This window comes from Haliotis rubra, unplaced genomic scaffold (genome assembly GCF_003918875.1).
Source record: "Haliotis rubra isolate DU_JTF1 unplaced genomic scaffold, ASM391887v1 Scf242, whole genome shotgun sequence".
Taxonomy (NCBI): Eukaryota; Metazoa; Mollusca; class Gastropoda; order Lepetellida; family Haliotidae; genus Haliotis; species Haliotis rubra.
Genome location: NW_025766470.1, coordinates 1,271,753 through 1,296,037, shown reverse-complemented (window position 1 = coordinate 1,296,037; position 24,285 = coordinate 1,271,753). Strand labels below are relative to the sequence as shown.

Sequence of the window (24,285 nt, the reverse complement as noted above, 5' to 3'; positions counted from 1 at the left end):
GTCACATGACAGGTCACAAGCAAACATCATTAGCACGCTGAATATTTTTTAATACTTTTTTAATGTCAGTTCACACATATTTATATTTGCAAGAGACGTTTCCTGCCAATCCCTGGGACTGACAGTTACACAATTTACTGGTGAAAATTGTTAATTACCAGTAAATACGAACACTAGTTAGTGTAATGTGATCTGCGTGTTAAATTGTCTTAATTCATTTCGCACTACACTAATAAAGTAATATAGTCATGTGATATCGACTCTAGCTTAACTAGCTTGACACAGTGTCATTTTAAGATCTTTTATTCCTATTTCTGTTTTAACAATCAAAACTAACAAGGCAAAGATTACTTCTTAAATTCCTCTAATCTCAACTGCATGTGTAAACTAAATACACAAAAAAGATGATAAAACTTTGGATCAAAGGCTATACCTTAACGAGGCTAATTAGTCGCCACAACATCACCACAGCAACCTGTCTACCTGGTGCAACATATGAAGTTTGGTTTGTCTACGTACCGGGTGGACAACTCTTCATTGTACATTTTTAACAGTTAAACATGCAGTAACACTTAGAAACATCTACCAGTATATCAAGTAGCAATGATTTGGTATTGAGATTATCATAAGCACGATTAGAAGCATGTGTTTCCATATCTGGATTATGCACATGATACAAGGAGTGAGTGAGTGAGTGAGTTTGGTTTTACGCCGCTTTTAGCAATATTCCAGCAATATCAGATCACGGCTGGGGACACCAGAAATGAGCTTCACACAATGTACCCATGTGGGGATTCGAACCCGGGTCTTCGGGGTGACCAGCGAACGCTTTAACCATTAGGCTACCCCACCGTCCCACATGATACAAGGAATAGAAAGAATAGAAACTACATTATGTGAGCCTTCAATAATGAGCATGTAAATACATATTCCTAGGGATGGTGGGGTAATTTAGTGGTTAAAGTGTTTGCTCGTAATGCCGAAGATCCGGGTTCAATTCCCCAAATGGTCACAATGTGTGAAGCCCATTTCTGGTGTCCCGTGCCATGGTATCGCTGGAATATTGCTAAAGGCAACGTAAACCTAACTAACTCACTCACTCTTATTCTTGACATCATAATAACTGATATTTTTTTACTGAAACATGCAAGAGGAATAATCTCTGTGAGCTATTGTCAGTGTTAAACAAGCATTATTGATATTAAAACATGATCACACCCACTGATCACTAGAAACTGAATATGAATTACTACAGTGGATTGGCCCACTTCACTTACAGAGTGCCAAATGACTGGAGCTATATTTGTTTACAGAAACACCAATAAATTCAGATAAAACAACCCTAACTCACTAGCAAGGTAGGACAAAAGGAAGTAGACATTGTGTTGATGCAAGGCATAATAGTATAGCAGTAATTCCTGCAATGCAATCCTAATTTACAGGATTAATATAGTTTATTGGCCTGGTTTATCATATAGCAACAACAATACTATCCAATATATCATAGACCAATTTACAACAAGAAAAATAATACAAATTTTTCAACATTATCAGTATAGACAGATATTTGTGGTAGTGTATGAAACCAGCTTATAATCTTTTCCATCCACACAAATTTTCAATAAACCTGAACCTAACATGGCTAATGTCTGATGATTATCACATTATCATTTTCTTTATGTTTATCAAAGTAATGCAGTTCAGTTGCCTTGACAACCTCATTAGACTATTGTTTATTATAAATGTTTACATCATCAACAACATCATGTCAATTAGCACATTCAACACAGACATGGTTGCAACTTGCTGACTGACTGAGTATGGTTTTACGCCGCTTTTAGCAATATTCCAGCAACATCATGGCGGGGCACACCAGAAATGGGCTTCACACATTGTACCCATGTGGGGATTCGAACCCGGGTCTTCGGCGTGACGAGCCAACGCTTTAACCATTAGGCTACCCCACCGCCCCTGCAACTTGCTGATATCAACACCACTGTAGTAAACACTAACAGTTCTAATTCTAATGATGAACTTAGAGTACATCGTTAATCCAGTCTAGGACTATATGTATATTTCAACTTCTCAGCAAACATCAGGCCCTCTATCACTGTCTCCATACACACAATGGCCTTGGTGCTAAGACTGCTTTGAGAAATTGGTTGTAAGACAGTTGTCAAAATCAAGGTGATCTTTGAGTTCCACATTACTGGGTTACTTCATACTTTATAAACTATAAGGCAGTAGCTTGTGTAACTTGTAGCTTGTAACAAAATATGCTGCAGGTGCATGGCAATATAAGATACTATTTGTATGACAACTTTTCCACCAAATGTCCAAGCAGACCATCACAAATTGAGGGCCCCATCCAGAATATCCCTATGAAACATTGTGTAGTATATTTGAAGCAAATGACTTCCTATACCTTCAACATTTAACATTTTGGGAGTGTCAGAATTTAGTTTTACCCCAAACAAGTCAAACAGGCTGGTGACGCATAAATGTAACTAGCCTGTCTTGAAGGTTGCAGTCACTGACTGACTGACTGAGTATGGTTTTACGCTGCTTTTAGCAATATTCCAGCAACATCACGGCGGGGGACACCAGAAATGGGCTTCACACATTGGCCCCATGACCAACAGGGATTAAAACAAGATCAGTTTTCTGTGCCTTTAACGGATAGCTCTTACTCTTCTGATTAAAAAATGGCGTGACGAGCCAACGCTTTAACCACTAGGCTACCCCACCGCCCCTAGGTTGCAGTCACACTTTCATAAAACAATTGTAGCTAGATAATCACTATCATTTTTTCTACACAGTTAATCTGTGCCTTTAACAGTTTTACAGACAGGTTCACAAAGATAGCTCTTACTCTCAGGTCTTGCATATTGAGTCAATCATCTGATTAAAAAATGTATCTCGGTTCTGCAATGAAATTTTCTACTCACACAGCCAATATAACAGCCTTAACAGTCAGTCAGGCAGGTAGTAATAAATTACCGTACATATATATCCCCAACAAGTGAATGAGTTTGTTTAGTTGTACGTCGCACTCAGATATATCCCAGCTACATGGCGACGGTCTGTAAATAATCGAGTCTGGGCCAGACAATCCAGTGATCAACAGCATGAGCATCGATCTGTATCCCGATACAAATGATACCAGGGAGCTATTCCTTGACTTAAATCAACGTGTTCCTGCCTTAATTTCACTTGATGGTCTAGACACATAGATGCCAACCCAAACTTAGCCCAGTTAGTATTTTGGCCAAAAACTGATGTAAAAATTAGTATTTTTTGTGCAAAAATTAGTATCAACTTTTCCAAAGACTTTTCATACTTAATAAAAATATATATGGATATTCTAGGAAGCTGTTACTACCATTGTACTCACCTAAATCAGTAGCAAGTATCCACATGATACTGAATAATATGTGCTTGAAATTTACTGTGTATGGTACGTATACTATTTCATAATTAAATCTAATGTATTTTTTGAAAAATTCGTATATTTTTACTTCTATCGTAGTCGCGTATTTTGTGTATGTTTTTTGCGTAACGAATACGATAAAATCGTATGGGCTGGCATTTCTGCAGACACCCTCAACTATTACTAGCAGTCGCATAACACCCAGAAAAATTTCTTTCCACAAAACTTGTGATAGAAGATGAGACAATTGTTTTTGTCATGGACTGTATGTGTATATCCTGGGTTAAACAAACTTGTTCAAAGTTCTACATCAAGACGATTGTTTAAGCTGACGCTTCCTGTGAAGTGTATACAACATGTATAACGACTCCCTATTTCTATTCCAGCTAATTAGGATTGGGAATTATAATTAAATAACAGATCCTGAACCACACTAAGGAAACCAACCTAAGGAAACCAAACAGGACGTCCTCACTTCAGTATTAAACATCATCGTGACCACATCATGCCATGAATGCAATTGACTGTGATTATGAAATGAGACACATTATAGAGGGGTTTCATGGGAGGGGTTACAAGTCAGTACTTGAAAAGTGGGCCTTTAGCATGTTTAGTTAGCAAAAACAAAGACTTGAAAACATGAGCTGTCAAGGTCTTTAGAAGTGATGACATGAAAGGTGGATTTTATTGTAGTCAGCGCTTTAATTGTTTTTAGTTATCAAGTTGGTTTTAAAGTACCAAATCAGCTTCATAATGTGAGTGAGTGAGTGAGTGAGCGAGTTTTACGCCGCTTTTACCAATATTCTAGCGATATCATGATGAGGGACACCACAAATTGGCTTCTCACATTGTACCCATGTTGGGAATCGAACCCGGGTCTTTGGCGTGACAAGCGAAGGCTTAAAAGTTAAACCACAATGCTACCCCACCGCCCCCCATCTTTATAGAGATGTGGATCATCAGCCTTTCAGTTGGAAACACTGGTAAGGTTAGTTCTGCTTTCGTTTCATTGCTGCAATTCCTGTTTTGGACATAACAAATGGAGTTATGTTTGATAGTAAGATATGAATATTACAAGACTTCGGCACAATCAAGATAACCAGCAAAGTTTAAATCACTAAACAGTTAAGTTTTTTACTAATGCTACTTTCTAACAACAAACATTTGCCTCATATTACATTTACATTAGTACTTTTACCCCGAGCCCCAACAGGACCCTCACTATACAAGATGGCAGCATCACCCACTGCAGTGTTGGTGTCCTACATCAAGTGGGTCCAGGGGTCACTCTTGAGGTATTCTCCAATGTATAGAGTCCGTGGATGGGTACATTAACGGATGTGCCAAGGGCCCCTTGACTTAAAGTTTTGATCACTGGCTGAGGTCCATGATTGGGGCAGAAGCAATTCACCATCCACTCACCAACAACAGGTTCAAGCTGTCATTGACAGTTGGGTTAAATTAACCCAGGGACAATTTGCTTTGATGAAACATTCATTAAGTCCATCCTGATTTCCAAAAGCATGTATTCCAAATTTATCAGTTGACTTTTAGATTTTGTATTTGGAAAGAGCCATCTGACTGTTCAGGTAGTCAAAAAAGGTAATCTACCATCACTGACTTGTTCGTCTGTGAAGTCCTTTTCTTATTCTTACATGTACATATACATGCTCTCTGCCTCATAGCATTCATTCACCTGATGGAGGAGTAAGGATATACTCGGAAACTTTGTGTACCTCATAATAGAGAAGTTGGCATTCATAAAACTCTCTTCCTTATGTGAATTTCTTGTTTTGACAAATGCATTGTATAAAAAATGGTGGTTAGTCATTTTCATGGAAGAAATGTTGAGAAAGAAGACTTGACGCCATGTTTCATCCAACTTCTAAATGCCTTCCAAGTACTTGAAGACGTGTCTGTTGGTCTCTTCAGGCTCATGACAAAGGGTCAGCTGTAAGTGTATCCATATTGGAATATGTCTCTACTATAATGGCAAGTCTACGAAAATAGCATAGTAAGCTCATTTAAATGTCAAGAGAAAAGGCTGTTTGAAGAATCAAAATATCATGGCACATGAGATGCATCAATACTGAATGATGGGACCAAAAAAATCCCTGTGGACAGGGGCAGCTTAAAACAGTTTAAACATATTGGATGAAAAAAACATAAATTTATATTATAAGTGACTCTTGGCTTCAAACACTGACTGAAAGCTTTTATTTCTTAGTTGGAATAACACTAGACTAACGCTTAGTCTCTGAATATATGTAATTCAGACCTAAACAAAAAAGCCATTTAAATTGAAAAAGAAACCTGAGAGATGTGAGATTTAGAGGAAATCTAGACTGGCTTCATTTTGGGACTTAGCATTGCAAGGTTTGGTTTGGTTGTTGTTTAATGCTGCACTCAGCAATATTCCAGCTATATGGCAGTGGCCTTTAAGTAGTCGAGTCTGGACCTGACAATCCAGTGATCAACATCATGAGCATCAATCTACACAATTGGGTTGCCATGACACGTGTCAACCAAGTCAGCGAGTCTGACCGACTGATCCCATTAGTCGCCTCTTACGACAATCATGGGTTGCTGAAGATCAATTCTAACATGCATCTTCACAGGTCAGCATAGCAAGGAAGGCTAGGCAGAAGGGGAATTAATGTGGTTCAGAGACTTTGAAACAGAACTAGAATAAAACCTGTATTATATTATTGAGGACTCTAGGGAATGTTAGCTGGACACTTCTCTCTGATGTCACCCATTTTTCCCTCCAGTATCTATCTGCATGATTACCAGTAATCACTCGACTGTTAGATCAACATCCACGTAACAACATCATTAAAACACACAAACATCTGACGCCCCCCAGCGAGTGTCATATTGTCCAAGTGCAGGGTGTGGGAAGCACTTCCTGACTTGATTACATGAGTAATTCACAGTCCCTTCAATTATATCATCAAGCTGCTGTAATTGCTCTTTCAGCTGATTGGAGATTGTTCTTTAAAGTGATATGTGATTACCTAAAAGTCAGCACCTCGTACACAGAACAGATTGCCTTAACGGTCCATTATCAGTCTTTACTGGCTGTCATTGGCAAAGAGAAAAAGTCTTGCTTGGTAATATATATTGTACTTCTATACTGTCTGACTGCCTCCTTGGTGTAGTGGTTAGAGCGTCTGCCCGCAGAGCGGAAGGTCGCGGGTTTAATCCCCGACCGCGTCATACCAAAAGACGTTAAAATATGGTGCTTGTTGGTCCCTGCCTGGTGCTCGGTATTAATGGGTACATCAAGGACTGGTCGGCTCGACCCCATGTTTGTGTGTTGAGGTAAAACCCTAGTACTTTTATATTTTAACTGTCTTGCTTGGTAATATTGTACTTATATATTTATCAGGTGATAGAGTAAGAATATACTCTGAAACGTCATGTTCAACACATTGTGGAAGTTGACGTCAACAAATTTCCCCCCTTCATTACTAAACAGCAAGTGAAAGTGACTTTGGCAGAAGTTCCCTGACACTAGTGAGAGTTTCCTGCAGTAAATATATTTTCCTCTTTATCCTGCTCTCTCTCAGCAATTCCTGTAACTGACATGTGCATTTTTATGCATGCTTCATGCATGCTGTGCTCAAAAGTGCATGCTTCAACTGCTGTGCTTAAAAGTGCACGCAAAGGGTACATACAATCAATGTGCGAAATAGTTTCCACATTTTGCTGGCCAGTCTGGCTAGGTACGCCTGAGAGTTACTAGCCCACAAAATATTTCACAAGGCCGAAATTTGAATGTTGACATGGATTTCATCATTAAGCTGCTAATATGATGAATATTATAATATTCATCCACAATCTTGCCTGATTTAAAAGTGTATTTATAACTTTACAAGTCAGAGAGAGAGTGATATATTTACAAAATGACCCCATGAAAATTTATTAGCCAGTCTGGCAAGTGACTGTGGAGATTTACTGGCCCAACTTGATTTTTACTAGCCACGGGCAAGCAGGCCAGTGGCTCTTTTTGCACATTGGGTACAACCCCCTTTACCCCCCGCACAGCTATTACTCATTGTCGTCATTTCAAACCATAGCCTACAAAGCTGCCTGCACCCTAACACCTCCACCCCAGCCAGACATTCCTCCATACACAAAACTTTTGGTCGTCAGATTTTACGCCCCATGGACTGAATCAATCGCTAAGATTTCCTTCCAACAATACAGTCCTTTCAACAGTCAGATCAGCTGTATGCTTAAGTGTGCTTCAGGAGTATTACTTACACAATGCAGGCATTACAGTACTTGCACAGCTGGGAAACAATAAGCCACTCTAGTGTGATGTGCTTAAGGGACACTTCAAGCAAAGGTTTGTTTCTATCAGCATGTCAATAGCATGTTGGTATCGGAAAAGGCACCGCTTCACAATGGTGACACTTAACCACAATGATAAAAGCAGATCAGGCTATCAATAAAGATCAGAGAGATCGATAATTATTAACAACACATTGATCATTTAACAAAAAACATTAGAGAAGTAACTTTCAGCAAATAAGCAAAAAGCTCTGAAAGAAAACAACATATTTCACATCAATGGAATGAATGGATTACTTTGTGGACATTTCATACTGATAAAAAACAGTAGGTTTCTGTTTATGGCAATTGACAATATGATGAAGTCTGTCTTGTTATATTAAAACATTAGTTGATCACAATAGTTTATGACAATCATCAATGACACAACTTTCAAATCAGTTATCACAAATATTTCTTCCCATCAATGATAATTCTGATTATCTTTTCATCTGACCTACTTCATGCAGTGAAAATCAATTCAAAATCTATAACAGTACTAGTATGACTGATGCAGAATATCTGCATCTGTTAAGTGGATGATTTTTTATCGGTATTAGATAATCAGCATAATTTGTATATATGTATATTTGCTAAACATAGCTTTCACTTCAGCATATAAACAATGTGCAAATTAGAGGCACAACATTTACATCATTATGTACATGTTAATATACATTATATATATGTTATGGATACAATATGCATGAATAAATTCACTGTGTAGTGAATACAGATATCAGAGCATAATACTGCTATTTGGGCTACATAATAACAATGATTTTACACATTTTGGATAATTTTCGTGGAGTTCCTAGTTTTTAACTATTAAAAAGTAAATTTATTTTGAACATGTTAGTGTCCATGTTAAACTATTTTGAAATTACCGTAGCTGTTTTCTGAGATTTTCAAAAATTGGACATGTAAACAATTCATCACCAAAATCAGTTGATTTACATTGTAATTTCTTGCTACCTTTACTGCAATACAAGCAAGGAAAACATGGAAACAGAAAGAACACCAACACCAATACTGATTGTCTCCATCACAATAATTATGACATCATGAAACAGCAGCCCTGATAACCATGATAGCAACGATATCTGAATAAACAATTGATATCAGCAGGCATGGTACAGGTTCAACAAATGATTCTTCACATCACATGTTCAATGGATGAATCAGTCCTTAAGGATGATAATTATCCGTGAATCAAGCTTCTTCCTGATAACAAATCATCAGAGTACTGTTTGCTTCAGGCAAGACAATCTGTTGGTCAGAGTCCCTCATTAGGCTTGTTAGGTAATATTACATCACAAAAATGTTATCAAACTACTAACAGTCTGTACCTCTGTAAATTCTATGAGTGAGTATGGTTTTTATGCCGCTTTGAAGTGAGCAATATTCCAGCAATATCATGGCGGGGGACACCAGAAATGAGGCTTCACACATTGTACCAATGTGGGGAATCGAACCCGTGCCTTCAGGGTGACAAGCAAGAGCTTTAACCACTATGCTACAACCCCGGCCCTGACTGCCCCAGGGTATGGTAACTTCAGTAAGACATACATATAGCAAAACCATATACCAATGTAGCTTCAAAGATCTATATTTAAAAAACATGGACTTACACTAAAGAATTTATTGTTCTATATAACAACTATTTTCTGGCTCGAAAATCTTTTCTTTTACATGTCAATACACTAGTTGCATAGCTGTCAACTCAAAATGTGCCCAAGAAGTGAGAAAACATTAAAAGCTGGGGTCCTGGGGCTGCATGTCCTGGTTGGGTCTAGGGCGATGTCCAAGCAATGGGGCAAAACACACACCCCCTCACCCCCAGCCGATTTTTTTTTTCTTCGTAATTTTGACTGTATCAATAATCAGCTGGCAAGTTAATACATATTACTCTTAAAATTTGTTTAAAATAAAGCATTTATATGCAAAAATGTGAGATTTAGTAAATTGGCCGTAAGAACATGATTTTCATTTAAAGAACGTGAGACAAGGCAAAAACATAAGAGTTGACAGGTTTGTAGTTGGAAAATGAGTTTTCTTCAGTATTGAGGCAGGGATGAAGTCCATACTCTACACGTAGTTCTGAGTTGTACTTGAAATTCTAACAACATAATGATATTGGTTTGTCCACTTTAGATGCTATAGGGTGAGTGAGTTGGTTTTTATGCCACTTCTAGCAATATTTCATGTAATGTACCCATGTGGGGAATCGAACCAGGGTTATTGGCGCGACAAGTGAACGCTTTAACCACTAAACTACACTACTGTCCCTGCCAAAAAGACTTTGTGTAATAAACATTGCGTAATTTGATCCGACATCTACATAGAATAGTTTGTCATTTAAACATAGTGAATTAGACTAAAAATGAAGCTATAATGTATGTATTATCATTTAAGATTATAATGGAATGGAGATCTGTCAGGTTCATCAACAGAGTAGGTCATGACATGGAATGAGTGCAGGACATTACTGTTTCATAAATATTTAAATCATTGGGACACATATATGTAATCTGCCAAGTTCATCATTAATTTACCTCACACAAGTAGCAAGGGAATTGATGAAAAAATAGATTGTTTGTCCACTGGAGCTTAACATACAGTCAGTTGTTAGATTCTGTTGGGCCATAGTGGATATGATAATTTGCTGTTTAAACATATTCAAAAAGATAACTTTATCGTTTTTTACTTTGAACTAATTGCAGTTGTATTCCTTATTTTTCAAATCCAATAAAAACAGAGTTGGTGATAAAATATATATAAATTTTAACTATTTTAGCAATGACATCATCATGTAAATACTACTGTGCGCATATTTCGGTCACAGAGACATTTCAATGTATTATCAGACATTACATAACGAATCAGACTCGATATGAATTATGATTATAAAAGATGCTGATCACTACCATGCTGAAAGTAGTCCTAGAATTAATACAGTCCTGTGCATGTTCAGGGTTAGAATTGATTTTTTATTTTGACGAAAAATGACAGAATTGACATCTATCTTGTTCACACAATGGTGAAAGTGGATACTTACAGGAAGAGAAAGAAGGAAGGAAGAAAGGAAATGTCACATGTCATTATCATCTCTTCTAGAATTTTGCGACATTTCAGTGTTTACGATATTTGGTATCAAAGACCACATATAATTGCTACCGACCCACATGAACAGCTAATAAAATGAGTGAGTGAGTGAGTGAGTGAGTATGGTTTTACATCGCTTTTGAAGTTTTAGCAATATTCCAGCAATATCAGGGCGGGGGACACCAGAAATGGGCTTCACACATTGTACCCATGTGGGGAATCGAACCTGGACCTTTGGCGTGACGAGCAAGAGCTTTAACCACTAGGCTACCCCACCACCCCCCAGCTAATAAGTATGCTGCTGGAAATACTGTTCTTGCAGAAGCAGGCTTATGTTCATGTTGTTAATTCTGAACACTGAGATCATGTTTCATATATCTGAGACGAAGATTCAGGTGCACCACTTTTAATTATCTGACAAATGGGTCTCGCACGTAACTCTAATGGTTCATGTTTAACCCATTCAACACCGCAGGCCGAATAATCGGCCACAACCTTATGAGTCCCCAGACACCGGAGGCCGATTAATCGGCCAGGCAGTAGTCACGTCAAAATGAGACATAATGTTAGGAACCTACCTGACTTTTGATTCATATATCAAATCTATCACATTTCACAATGTCTGAAAACACTTATTAAATTTCAGTTTATCATATATTATCAGCAGAATTCAAATTATAAACTATTTCTCGCAATGTTATTGAAAACAACGATTCTCGGACACATGCTTCGGCAGCGGGTCCACAATAACATTGTCAAAGAGCAAAGTAACGATGTTTCGAGGAAATTATTAAATAAATTGAATAAACTAATGAATAAAATCAACAACAGCATTCATAAAAGTTGTTAAACGTACATATAAAATTACTATTTCCATCTTTTTGTGCGATCATGTAATGCAAGTCAAGTCACTAACAAGTGACATCTCGGCTCTCGCCGACTCAATCTTCACACTCGGACACGATGTTTAATGCGAAAATACATACATGAAGCATTTTTGTCATAGGTCATAACCTAGCACGATACGTCCAATAGGTTCCATAATTTACGTATAGGTAGCTATTTCTTGCTTAATATGTTCACAATAGCATTATTTCACCCAAAACTTGTGTCCAAATCTAAAAGTTTTCGTTTACGAGGACAGTATCCATTGCCGTAATATGATTGGCTGCCTTAGGTCACGTGTCTGATTTTGACCAATCACGACCCTTATAGCAGACTGTGGCGAAAAAGCGTCATTAGAAACCAATCTTTATCCAATAAAATCGCTTCTTACAACTGTGAAAATACTCTTGGCAAGGGTACAGTGATATTGTTGATGTTCAGAGCTTTCGAACGATGCCCGACATCAAACGATTTGCCGAGCATGTTATTCATACGAAGCTTCGAAAACGGAGGTATTTTCAGTTGTTATGTCATTTTACCGAGCGGAAAGCCACAGATATCGGGAAATAGGCAACCATACATATTGTTTAAGAAATCTTTTTATAATAATTTTCTGATTACGTAAAAATGAAAATATAAAAGAAAAAGGCACTTGCATTTTATGACATGTCCCATATGGTGTATGGGATGTAGTAGCAATAACGTTTTACAAGCTTATAATTTCCTTCATAAACATAGGCTTCATCTATGACCTCAGAGTCTCTCGGAACTCGGTGTCATGGCAGTAAATGCCTCTGGTTGACTGGTGTTGAAAGAGTTAAAGTGGAAGACATTTATGTTGATTCCGAGTTTGAACCCCTGCAACCTATGATCGTTGTAAGACACAACGAATGGATTGGTTGGACAGGTTCAATGACTTGGTTGACAGCATGTTCTTATAAGCTGATGGCGTAATCACTGTATACATAAACAACAATAACAATTAATTGTTTTTCGGTTTCTGACTTGATTATTGACTGGTTCCCAATATATAGGTGGTTTACCCCAAACTATCAACACAAAATTGAAAAAATTCAGATAAAAATGGTAGACATGTAGTTTCATCATTGATGCTTCACAAATAAAGCATTATCATGTCAGGTTTAAACATGGATATTATATGTCTTTCAGTGGCATTTAGAAGTTGTATATTGATGTCCAAGATATTTTTTATGGATTAAACTTCTTTTTAAATTTCTCTCACAACGTTTCGAGACCATTCCAGGTCCCTTAGATGGGGACATGGATATTATACATAGAAATAATGTCAATAGTTTCATACCTACAGCACATTAAACAGAGAAAAACATGTGACATGGTATGTACTGTCTATATAGATGGGGACATGGATATTATACATAGAAATAATGTCAATAGTTTCATACCTACAGCACATTAAACAGAGAAAAACATGTTTCTCTAAATAAAAGAAATATTCAAGAAATGTTAAAGTGCAAGGAAAGTACCGGCACAAGACATTGATACATGATCACAAACAGCTGTCGTTTCATAGACACCCTACTGTGAGGGAAACAAGGCAATATATTATTTATTGGAGTTTCATAGGTAGAAGATGGAACATAACAGTTTGGGTGAATTATCCCCAATTCACACTTTGTGTGTTCTTTATCGATTCTCCAGCTGAGGCAATTCAATCAATCGCTGAGCGAAGTGCCATTCAGCAGATGTGCCGAACGAAAGTTCTGATCCATATTCTCTCCTGTCAATCGCTGATTCGGAGCAAGGTTTATCCTTATTGACTTTCTAAACGCATAGATTCCACGCCTCCTGATTTTCTCCCGATTGTGTCATGTTCATCCTATGACCTCTTTAGGTACGATGCAGACACACTGCGTATATACCGAGCGAAAAATGAAAGGTCTAGAAAAAGACGCAAAAATGTGTCGTTTAAATGGTGTATCGTTATGCCACACTACAGTAGGCCTAATCATTCACGTAGAGTGGGCGGGCCAACTTTGTGGACCCACACTAAATAAACGTCAAAACAGAAACACGTAGTCATCACACGTATCTCAGTATAATTACCTGAACAGCTCTGTTAATTGTTGTAGACGCAGATCCTGCAAACTTTTTAAATTTTTGGCTCATAGAATTTAAATCCATCCTGGTAGATTGGCTATGTGACTCACAACATGAAACCTGTCGACGTCTCAGTCAAAGCTGCACTTCCGGGATATCCGCACTGAATAACCCATTTTAGTACGCAAATCTAGCTGGTGATGTATTCATATTCACACTAATATTCTTCATTTGATTATGTTAGGGGACCAAATTGCACACGGGGTCATTCCACAAATAGAGGCCCAAACACAGTCCATGGTGTTAAGCACTATGTAAAAATTTAATAATTTATAAAAAAATTGTGTTTTTGCTGAAATGAAAGATGTTTATACATCCTTCAGTATAGTATATACAAAAGGTAATTGAGAAAAAGGTTTAAAATGATATATTTTGAAAATTATTGATTGAAGTATGTATAATTTCTCATGTCCCAAGCACAGCTCAAGCATTTTCACAAGTCCATAAAATCAACATATCAAGTTAAAGAATTTAAAAAGTGATATATGGACATTTCTGTATACCCCGTTTATGCACTGACTGGTTTTTAGGTGCAGAAAAACAAATTTGATTAAAGAATTTACATTTTCACAATTTAAAACTTAATGTCCTGAGAAACCCTGTCACTACCGTCACAGCATCTAAATATAGAAATTCCTGACACAAGGGAGGTCATTCTCACTGGCCTCCTCATCCTCTGGAAAAGCAACATGGCTACCATCATGACAAGACAATCTTAGAAGGTAAGGTTTTTGTCTAAATAGCAACAAATATTAAATGCATTGCACATATATGGCGAGTATTTTTATTCCATGTCATTACCAAACGCTACTTATTGACAAAAGTAACTACTATTTTGCAAAAGTAATAGTATATGTCAGTAAAACCACATCATCATTTGCCATGTGCTCATGAGACACACCAATTTTGAATTTATATTTTACTGTAGCTTCTTTTCAAATATTGAAATGTCACTACCGTCACAGGTCATTACTGTCACATGAAAAAAAGTGATGGTAATGACACGTTGTGACGGTAGTGACATTTCTTTAGAAGGAAGTTTTAAATCCACATTCAATAAACATTTTCATATTATGTGTGATAAAACCAATAATGATAATAACATTGTCTTTACTACAATGATGTGTTGTAAAGTCTATATGGTTCTAGGTCTTATTTGTTTCTTTATTGATCTTCAGATGCGAGAACTGAATCATGAAAAAAGACTTTTATTGGTCCTAGAAAAAGACCTGACTGAAACTACAGAGAGGTTTGACTTTTTCCTACATTTCCATCCAAGAGATAGTGCTGTGCGTGCAGCTTGGGCTAAAAGAATTGTAGATTTGTATGAAAAAAATACAAATTACTAAGGAAAACATTCATCAGATTATGAAAGAACAAAGGAAGGACAGAGAAAATGGCTATGAATGCAGCAGAAAGGGCGAGGAAGTATAGAGAAAGGATAAATGGTGACCCCGCAAAGAGAGCAGCCTATCTAAACAAAGAAAAGTTAAGAAATAAAAAAAAGAAGGAAAATGGCATAATCAAACCAATTTCTGAACATTCATCACGGAGTCAACGTAATCAAAGAAGGAGATGGAGGAAAAATCAACAAAAAGTGAGAGAAAAACAGCGGAAACAGGAGAGACTCACACAGAACCTGTTGACACCGCCTGGGTCTCCCCTGGATGAAGCTGTAGGGAGAGCTGGAGGTGATCAGGATGGAAGAACGACACGAGGTCGTAAGAAGGTGCATAGAATGAGGAGTGCAGCTTACACAGAGAGATTTTGAAACTGAAAGTACAGTTATCAAATACCAGGAGACAAAAGGAAAAATACAGGAAACAGATTTACAGGCTTAAAACAGCAGCAAAACTTAAGGACTCGCCACAGAAGAAAACACAAGAACTCCTTAAAGGCCAGAAAGTTTCAAGTAAGGTCAGAAAGACCTTGCTATTCCATAATGTCGTCATCAAGGCCATACGGACTAAATATCAGAGTACAAGTCCTGAAAAGCAGAAGCAATTGTTTTCACAAATGTTTTCTGAAGCAATTCTCAATAAATACAGGTTCAAATCAAATGCTGCTGCATCTCTTTCATTCTCAAGAAAACGTTTCAAAAACAATAGGACAAAAGGACCAATAAAATACAAACGAAAGAAACGTGCAAACTCTTTTGCTGGAGCCCTGAAAGCCACCATCTTACAGTTCTTTGTGCGGGATGACAACAGCAGGCCAACATCCGGGAAGAAGGACACGATAACCAAGCTCAAAGTGAAACGTCAAAAGAGATACCTGAATGATACTCTCAAAAACCTTCACTCAAAATTCCTGTCAGAAAACCCTGAAGTAAAGGTATCCTATTCACTCTTTGCCAACCTAAGACCATTTTATGTCCTAATACCTGGAGCATCAGACAGGGAAACATGCATTTGTAAAACACATGATAACCTGCAATTGAAGGCAGATAAACTGTGTCAGCTTGGCGTTTTAGGAACATGTGATCTTATGAAGATTGCTGCAGAAATCTGTTGTTCAGTTAAAGATAGGAAATGTATGTTTAGGGAATGCTATGAATGCTGCAGAAAGAAAATCCAGAAACACAGTTTTGATGAGGGAAGTCAGATCTTTTGGTATGAGTGGCAGAGAAGGGTTGAGACAAGAGAGAAGGTAACTGCTGGCAAGCAAGAGACCATAAATGTTCAACTCACAAGAAAAGAAAAAGTAATGGGAACTGTGGCAACCTTAGTGGATGACTTTGAGGAGAGTCTGAAAGTGTCTTGCAGACATCTTTATACTGTATCGCACCAGTACCTTGCCATCCACAAATTGAAAAAGAACCTAAACATGAATGAGTGCATCATTCACTTGGACTTCTCAGAAAATTATGCCTGTAAATATGCCAGTGAAATTCAAAGTGTTCACTTTGGTGCATCTCATCAACAAGCTTCTCTTCACACAGGTCTTGTCTATACCCATGAAAAGTATGACAATCTGCCTTTCTGTACCATTTCGCCATCATTCAGACATGATCCTCCTGCTATATGGGCTCATATGAGGCCAATCTTCATGCATATCAAGGGCAAATACCCAGACATTGACACTGTCCACTTTGTAAGTGATGGGCCTACTACTCAGTATAAACAGAAGAAAAATTTCTCTATGTTTGTGAACAGACTGTATGCATATGGATTTGTAAAATCAACATGGAACTTTCTGGCTGCCGGACACGGCAAAGGACCAGCTGATGGCATAGGTGCTGTTGTGAAAAGGACAGCTGACAGACTGGTAGCTCATGGTAAGGATATTCCAGATGCCAAAACTCTATTTGACAGCATACATGGAGAGACCTCAGTTTGTATGTTCTTCATCTCACCCACAGATATTGAGGAGGAAGACAAATATATTCCTCCAGACATAACAGTCATACCTGGGACAATGAAGATCCATCAATTGTCTACCAATGAGAAGGGAACATTAAGCTACAGAGTCCTCAGCTGTTTCTGTTCCTATCCTGATCAGTGTGTATGCCACAGCCCATTAACAGTGCAGGTGCAGTATCAAGATCCAAACTTTAGTGTTCAAGCTTTAGACAGTACTTCTCATGACAAGAACACACGGTCAGGTCTCATGGACATTGGGGATATTACTGCTGATCTACATGGAAAGTGGTGTGTAGTTACTTATGATGGGTTGCCGTACCCAGGAATTATCCAGGATACAGGCGAAAATGAAATCGAAGTCATGGTTATGCACAGAGTGGGAGACAACCGTTTCTTCTGGCCATCTTTGATGGATGATATCCTCTGGTACAGACGTGATGATATAATAACCCTCATCTCACCACCAGAACCAGTAACCAAGCGTCATCACCAGATTGACAAACTTATTTGGAAAGCTATCACTGAGAAACTGGATCTCTAAGGATCCTTACACATCCACAAAACTTTAATCAGTGACATTTCTTGTTAGCTATTAATGAGTTACTGTTTAACCTATCCGTGAGAGACAGTGTTGAATTGTTTCAAGTCTGTAGTCGGTACATATCAACTTCCTTCAGGCTTTATTTTGAGAGTTTGCGTGTTTGGACGGTATATATTTGAAGTTGGTTTGACTTTAACTGTTCAATTCATAGTTGCATTTTTCACACATTGTGTTTATCTGTTAGAATAAATGTTATAGGTTTCAGGGTTCATAGTACCTGGTAAATATGGTTTGAACGATGTTTAGGGAGACAGCCATCAACCTTTGATTAAATGATTAAGATTGATGACTGACGTTTCTTTATAGTTTGTTCAGAAACATGAAAGTGTAATAATAACGCTAAAATGATAAAGATGTCATAACAAATTGTCATTACCATAACAGTCTGTCATTACCATAACAGTCCGTCATTACCGTAACATGCCAGGATATTGTTAAAAAAATATGATAGATTATCAGGTTATTGAAAAGACCTTAAATGTACTAAAAGAAAGGTAACAGTTTTATTAGTTAACAGAATTAACTTTCAAATACACTTTGTTTTAATGATTGTGCTATTAACTTCATAATTACTGAAAGTCACATTTTATGGACAAAGTCAATGTCACAAATGAATTTCATAGACTTGGACCTATAGAAGAAAATGGTAATGTATTCTTTTGTTGACACACTTTTGTCATTGAAGACCTATGACCTTAATAAGAAGGATTTGGTTTAACTGAAGTATTTTTGTTGTTAATGGACAAAAGGGTTGTGTGACGGTAATGACACATTATAAAGGGGACAAAAACATACATTTTTGAATTGAAGATACAGAGTATAAAAATGCGTCAAGAATACGACCACTACTTGTTCTGATAATATTAAACACTTACAAATGATAATATTGCCAAAAAGATTCCACAACTGAATGTTTAATTTTCAACATTGCTAAAAGTTGTTTGGGCCTCTATTTGTGGAATGACCCACGGTGTTTAAAAAAAAAATCAGTTTTTCTTTCAGGCTGGTCTTGAGGTGATAAGGTGACGAGGAGAGCCTAGACGACAGTATGGGTACATTGTCACGAACGACTGGTCAGGCTAACCTTGTTGTTGACGAGACATCTTGTGGCCCAATGTGTCAGCACCCTGCATGCTGGCAATCAAACCAGAGACAAGAAAAGGGATTTCCAAAAAGAAGGGAAGACCAACCATCTACACCTGGAAAAGATCTTGGTAGGATGATATGGAGTTTTATATGTGTAGGATACTGATCCATTGAAGTATTCAGGAAATTGTATGATGTCATTTCAGTAATGAGATTATTTTGATTATGAGTTTGGATTCAGATAAATTGCACTTCCTTGATCCATGCTATGTTGTGTACACTCATCTATACTTGTCTTTTCTCAATCTTTACAGAGTTGCCTACACAGACAGTCTACAACATTCTTGAGGATTTTGGAGATGACCCCCGTGATCGTTTCCCAGCGAAATATAGTGGCCAACAAGCACATGAGAGGGTGACATCTTCCCTGCCATCTCTGCCAAAATCCATCTCACAAACATGGTAAAAATAAGATACCTTTGTTCAGATTTTATGAGTCATCAGCAGGGTACGAGAGATTTATCGTCCCAAGTCAGAAATGGATGGGCAGTTTGGTTTCTTTGTGGCGGGGTGTAAAGAATCTATTCTCTTGTGTAAGAAACGTATTTCTCTCCAAGGTGAAATACAGTCATCCCTCGCCATAATGCGGGTCTTGGGGTCAATGGATTAGTGGTGGTCCGATTAATTGAAATAATCGAAGATTGGTCGCAATGACTAAACGACCAAGCAATCTATTATGTTTTTTCATAATCGAACACAACTTGACAAACAATTTTGGAAGTTATGGAACACTTGGTTGCATTAACAATATTTTCTCACAAGGTTGGTTTTGTCTGTTACATTTCATAAGCACTACAAGCTCGTTCCAAGGCATGATTGAATTTGTCTTATGGACTCCAAGAAATTTATGTTCCTAACATACTAGTCATACTTTAAGTATGTGAAATTGCAAGTGCATTTTGTGCAATTTGAAAAAACCGAAAGAACTACATGTTTTTATCTTTATTTTTTCAGCATTAACAAACATAAAATTTGATGAATGTCGCTAACCAATTATTTTTGATGATTGATCGGTTGTAATGATACCATGGAGATTTAAACCAATATTTTCAACACCACAATGGATGACCCCTACACCGGTGTTATGTATAACACAGGATAAAGGCCAAGTTTAAGTGTATTTTCCTTGTATGTAGTACTTTATCAACATGATGAGCTCCAGTCAGATCTGAACATTTTGTCATGGAGGAAAGATGACTAGGTTTGTCAGCACATGCCCATTCTTGTTTAAATATACAAAGAGTGAAATACTTGCATCTTTTGAAGTTTCTTTTGTCCCTAAAGCATATATTGACATTTCATTATCTTACTGAAATTCAGTTCAAAGTCACTGTCCTTCTAAGGCTGGATTTATGCCTATTCAGCAACTACCCTGAGGCTTGGTCAGACTCACAAACTCCCATATATGTTTTAGGGAATACGCTGGAATATGCATGGAAGACGGATTGGTGACTATTTGATAGCCACATTCTGCTTCTGTTTCTGCATTTGCCCATCACTAATATATGAGAGGTGCTATGACCTATGGGACTATATCGGCGGAATATCAAACTGCATTCTTAGTGGTTAAGGCATTTGCTCATCATGCCAAAGAACCAAGTTCGATTCCCCACATGGGTACAGTGTGTGAAGCCCATTTCTGGTGTCTCCAGTCATGATATTGGTGGAATATTGCTAAAAGCGACGTAAAACCATACGTACTCATTTACTGACATTCTGTGCCAGTTGGTTGATGTAATACTTGAGCTGGGCAATGTTAGATGTAAACTGAGGCCAGTGAACTAATCTGTTCTCATCGACTGGGAAAGTCATGGATTATGCCAGTCACGGTCATTCATCAAGGTCATCAGGTCAAGGTGTCTGTGTTCACCTGTGTATTGTTTCAGCTTGAAGACATGTGACCCAACCCCAGCCATCACCAGCAACAGCCGTGAGTGTCTGGAGTCAAAGAAGAAGTCCAGGTTACGGGTGGTGGAGGTGCAAGAGGTGTTTGACGTCGACGACCTCAACAACAAGTGGGATGAGACCTTCCTCACCCGTCAGTATTACGTGTGGGTCCCGAACCCGAAAAAAGCTGGACACAAGCAGAAGACGCTTGACCCACTGGACAAGTATGTACAGAAAGTAAAATTATGCAATGCCCCAATGTTGTTGTTTATTAACTTCATCTTGAGTTGATGGGCACATCTGAAATACCAGGATTTGCTGCAAGATGCATTCCTGAAACAGAAGTGTACACACGAAAATGACTTATATGAATGGTAGAATTCAATAGTTACTTTCAAAATTTCTCAAAATGCACTCATTTTCTCTCATCCAAAATTATAAGAAAGTGTCAAAATGTTTCTCCATTATGTGACCTTCGTCTTTTGAAATAAACAAGCCAGAGTTAGATGTGGACAAAATTTGCGCTAATTTAACTGACCCTCTCTTGTGTCAGCTGAAAAGATATCCTATATCCAGGTAAGAACTGATTGTCATCAACCCTGCCACAATGCTTGAATCTGTAGTCTGACTCACTGACTGGGTTGATGTAGATCAGTCCCATGATTTGAATCACTGGATTGTATGGTCTTGATTCAAGTATTAGTGGACCACTGTCATTTAGCAGGAACATCACTGAAGACAGTGTTAAACAACAAACAAACCAACTATAAAAAAAAATAATGCTTACAATTATTGGTAACTGCCAGTTGTCTAAGGTCTGTGTTTGCCGCGATTAGGACCCCATCGCGGGGGATCGACTTATGCACGAAACATACCATTTTGACACTGATTTTAAGGGTCAAATTTGGGGGTCGTCTTATAGACGGTAATATACGGTAAAAATTAATGGGCAGGGTGTAATTGATTTTGTACATGATATGCAGGGGGGTGGGGTAACTTATTTTGTACATAAATTTTAGGGGGAGGACATTGACATTGTACATGCTTTTCCATAAAAATTATCATCATCCCCCTAGCCATAAATTATGAATGGTTCCTTATCCCACCCGGGTACCAATTTTCTGATGGATGAACAGAGGCAAGTTTGAACAAACTCACTTGCCTAATGTGAGATCACATGTATCACATCTGTTTCGTTGTGAATTTACCTTCACTTGCTTGTGTCCCACATGGAAGCCGCGTTAGAATCAGTCATGAATTTTGGCAACCATATGCTGGTTGTAAGAGGCTTGAAGCTGATAACTTGGTTCACGGCTTGTTATCACACCCCATTTGTAGGGATTGCTACTCACCATATCAATCACAGGATTGTCTGATCTTGATAAGTTACAGAAATATAGCTGGAAGACTGGTGTTGGAGAGTGTGACATTTAACACACGTACACACATGCACACACACAGAGGCAGGGAGGAATGTTATGATTACGGATGTATTTCATACAGGTATCACAGATGAGTTTTGAACTTCAAATTTGCAGTGTTTAACGATTATTTCATTGTAGTAACAGTTACAGCATCCATAATGTTTTGGTCAGATTCAAGTTTCAAGTGTATTCTTTCTTCAACCTGATAGTTAAGACATGATGACATCTGCTCAAATGCTACTCCAATCTGTCTGACGCCATATTTCATTCTGGTGATGTGAACTCCATGTGTCCATCATTTCAGTATGTCGATCAGTAAACTGTCAGGTCAACCACAACCCATCCCATCTAAAGATGTCACTGAACAGTTAATCCCTGAGCAGATGGAGAGACAGAGAGAGGAGGCCCGAGTGGTGAGTGAGGGAAAGGGAGAGAAGTGTTCTCTGTTGTTATATGCACTTTGAGTAAACTGGACAAGATTCCAATATCAGGATAGTTTTTCAATAAATATGCTGACATTTTAATGAATAGAAAAAAAATTAAGAGCTTTTTTCCCAGAGCTTGATTGTGTTCTTATTGTGTCTACTGATGTTTATTTGCACTTCAAGTGGATTAATTAGGAATAGTTTAACATACCATATGCCTCATCTTTAACTGAGTGTGAGACCTTTACTTAGTACTCTTCTTGTTCGGTGACTCCTTGTCTTGGTATTAGTAAGTTCAATCTACTTCATGTAGTTCTGTAGAAGTACACTTAACCTGATAATGTTTCTGATTTGTCATCATCGCGCCAGTGCTCATAGGTTACACCGAAGTCGTAATTGTCTGAGATCTGAACTTCAGACTCTTTTCACACATACTTATATGTCATGATATATCTGGAATACTGTTGAAAGCAGCATTAAAACCAATTCACTCACTTTCAAAATGTTTTAAGAATGGTTTACATTCTTAAAGTCAGGCTCAAGTTTTATAAGGATATGTCTATCTTAAAATTTACAAAGGAAACCAATTGACAGTGATAGGATTTATCAAAATTATTTGGTATTAATGTTATTTCAAGAATTGCAGGAAATTATTTACATAAATGTACAGTTTTTACGTAATATCAGTACAGCTATACTTTGAAATTTTACTGACAAAATATCATTTTATTCATGTGATGTAATTTAGAAAGTGATGGTTAATAACCTGAGCTAAATTGTTATTTTAAATTTTAGTTTTAATTTTTAATCTGAATATGTGTGAAAAATTCTGCAATATGCAATATGATATAAGTTTGGCATTTCAGGCGATTAATACTATTTTTAGTTGGTTTGCGTAATTTTGCTTTGTTCATACAATGTGGATGGTCAGATACTTAAATTGTCATGAGGCACATAAAGTTTACTGGATATGTCATATGGAATGGTCACTTTAAATAATCCACATTGATTTCAGCTTAATCATTTGACAGTAAATCCTCTTTTCAACACAGACCTAGTTGAGTTATGTTTTAGTTTTATATTATTTATCAGTAAAGGTATTCAATTTGTTTTCATTTTGCTGGTTTTCACATGGTCAATAAACCAACACAAAAAAAAACATTGGTTGTCGGAGGTGTGGTATGTGTAGTTAGAGTACATACAATCGTGATATCTGATTATGTTTGACAATAGACTGTGTATTGTTCTAATTTTTACCTTCCAGTTTGATGATTTCCCTGTTCTGAAGGTAGAGGGCACTTCGGTGGTCCACTGAAGCTCTAAGCTGCTTTATGTCCACAGTTCTCCTTGCTCTGTAGCTTCATCTATAATGATTCCGTAACTGTCCTAAACTTACTAACATCCTCTCACAGAGTCATGCATTGCTTCCGCAAATATTCTAGTTTCAGATGGCACACTTTCATAGTGGAGACATTTCAGAATGAACACCCTGTGATATATCACTTTCATTTCTCTTTCCTTGATACAGTACATCACGGAGATC

The 24,285-nt window shown here is 37.5% G+C and overlaps 2 protein-coding genes across 4 annotated transcripts in view; one reads left to right on the top strand and one right to left on the bottom strand.

Annotated features, from left to right (window-relative positions):
- LOC124278847 (endophilin-B1-like) overlaps nucleotides 1-13,984 on the bottom strand; it is a 56,987-nt gene extending 43,003 nt beyond the window's left edge. For all 3 annotated transcript variants that reach the window (XM_046714625.1, XM_046714626.1, XM_046714627.1), the window contains exon 1: nucleotides 13,844-13,984. In XM_046714625.1, coding sequence (XP_046570581.1) covers nucleotides 13,844-13,921 — 78 coding nt within the window. In that variant the 5' untranslated portion in view covers nucleotides 13,922-13,984. The remainder of the gene's footprint in view (nucleotides 1-13,843) is intronic.
- A 4,876-nt stretch (nucleotides 13,985-18,860) lies between these two features.
- The window catches only part of LOC124278846 (flocculation protein FLO11-like), a 49,291-nt gene continuing 43,866 nt past the window's right edge, over nucleotides 18,861-24,285 (top strand). Inside the window, 5 exon segments of the mRNA XM_046714624.1 lie at nucleotides 18,861-19,074; nucleotides 19,261-19,408; nucleotides 20,893-21,117; nucleotides 22,622-22,730; nucleotides 24,007-24,030. Coding sequence (XP_046570580.1) covers nucleotides 18,909-19,074; nucleotides 19,261-19,408; nucleotides 20,893-21,117; nucleotides 22,622-22,730; nucleotides 24,007-24,030 — 672 coding nt within the window. The 5' untranslated portion in view covers nucleotides 18,861-18,908.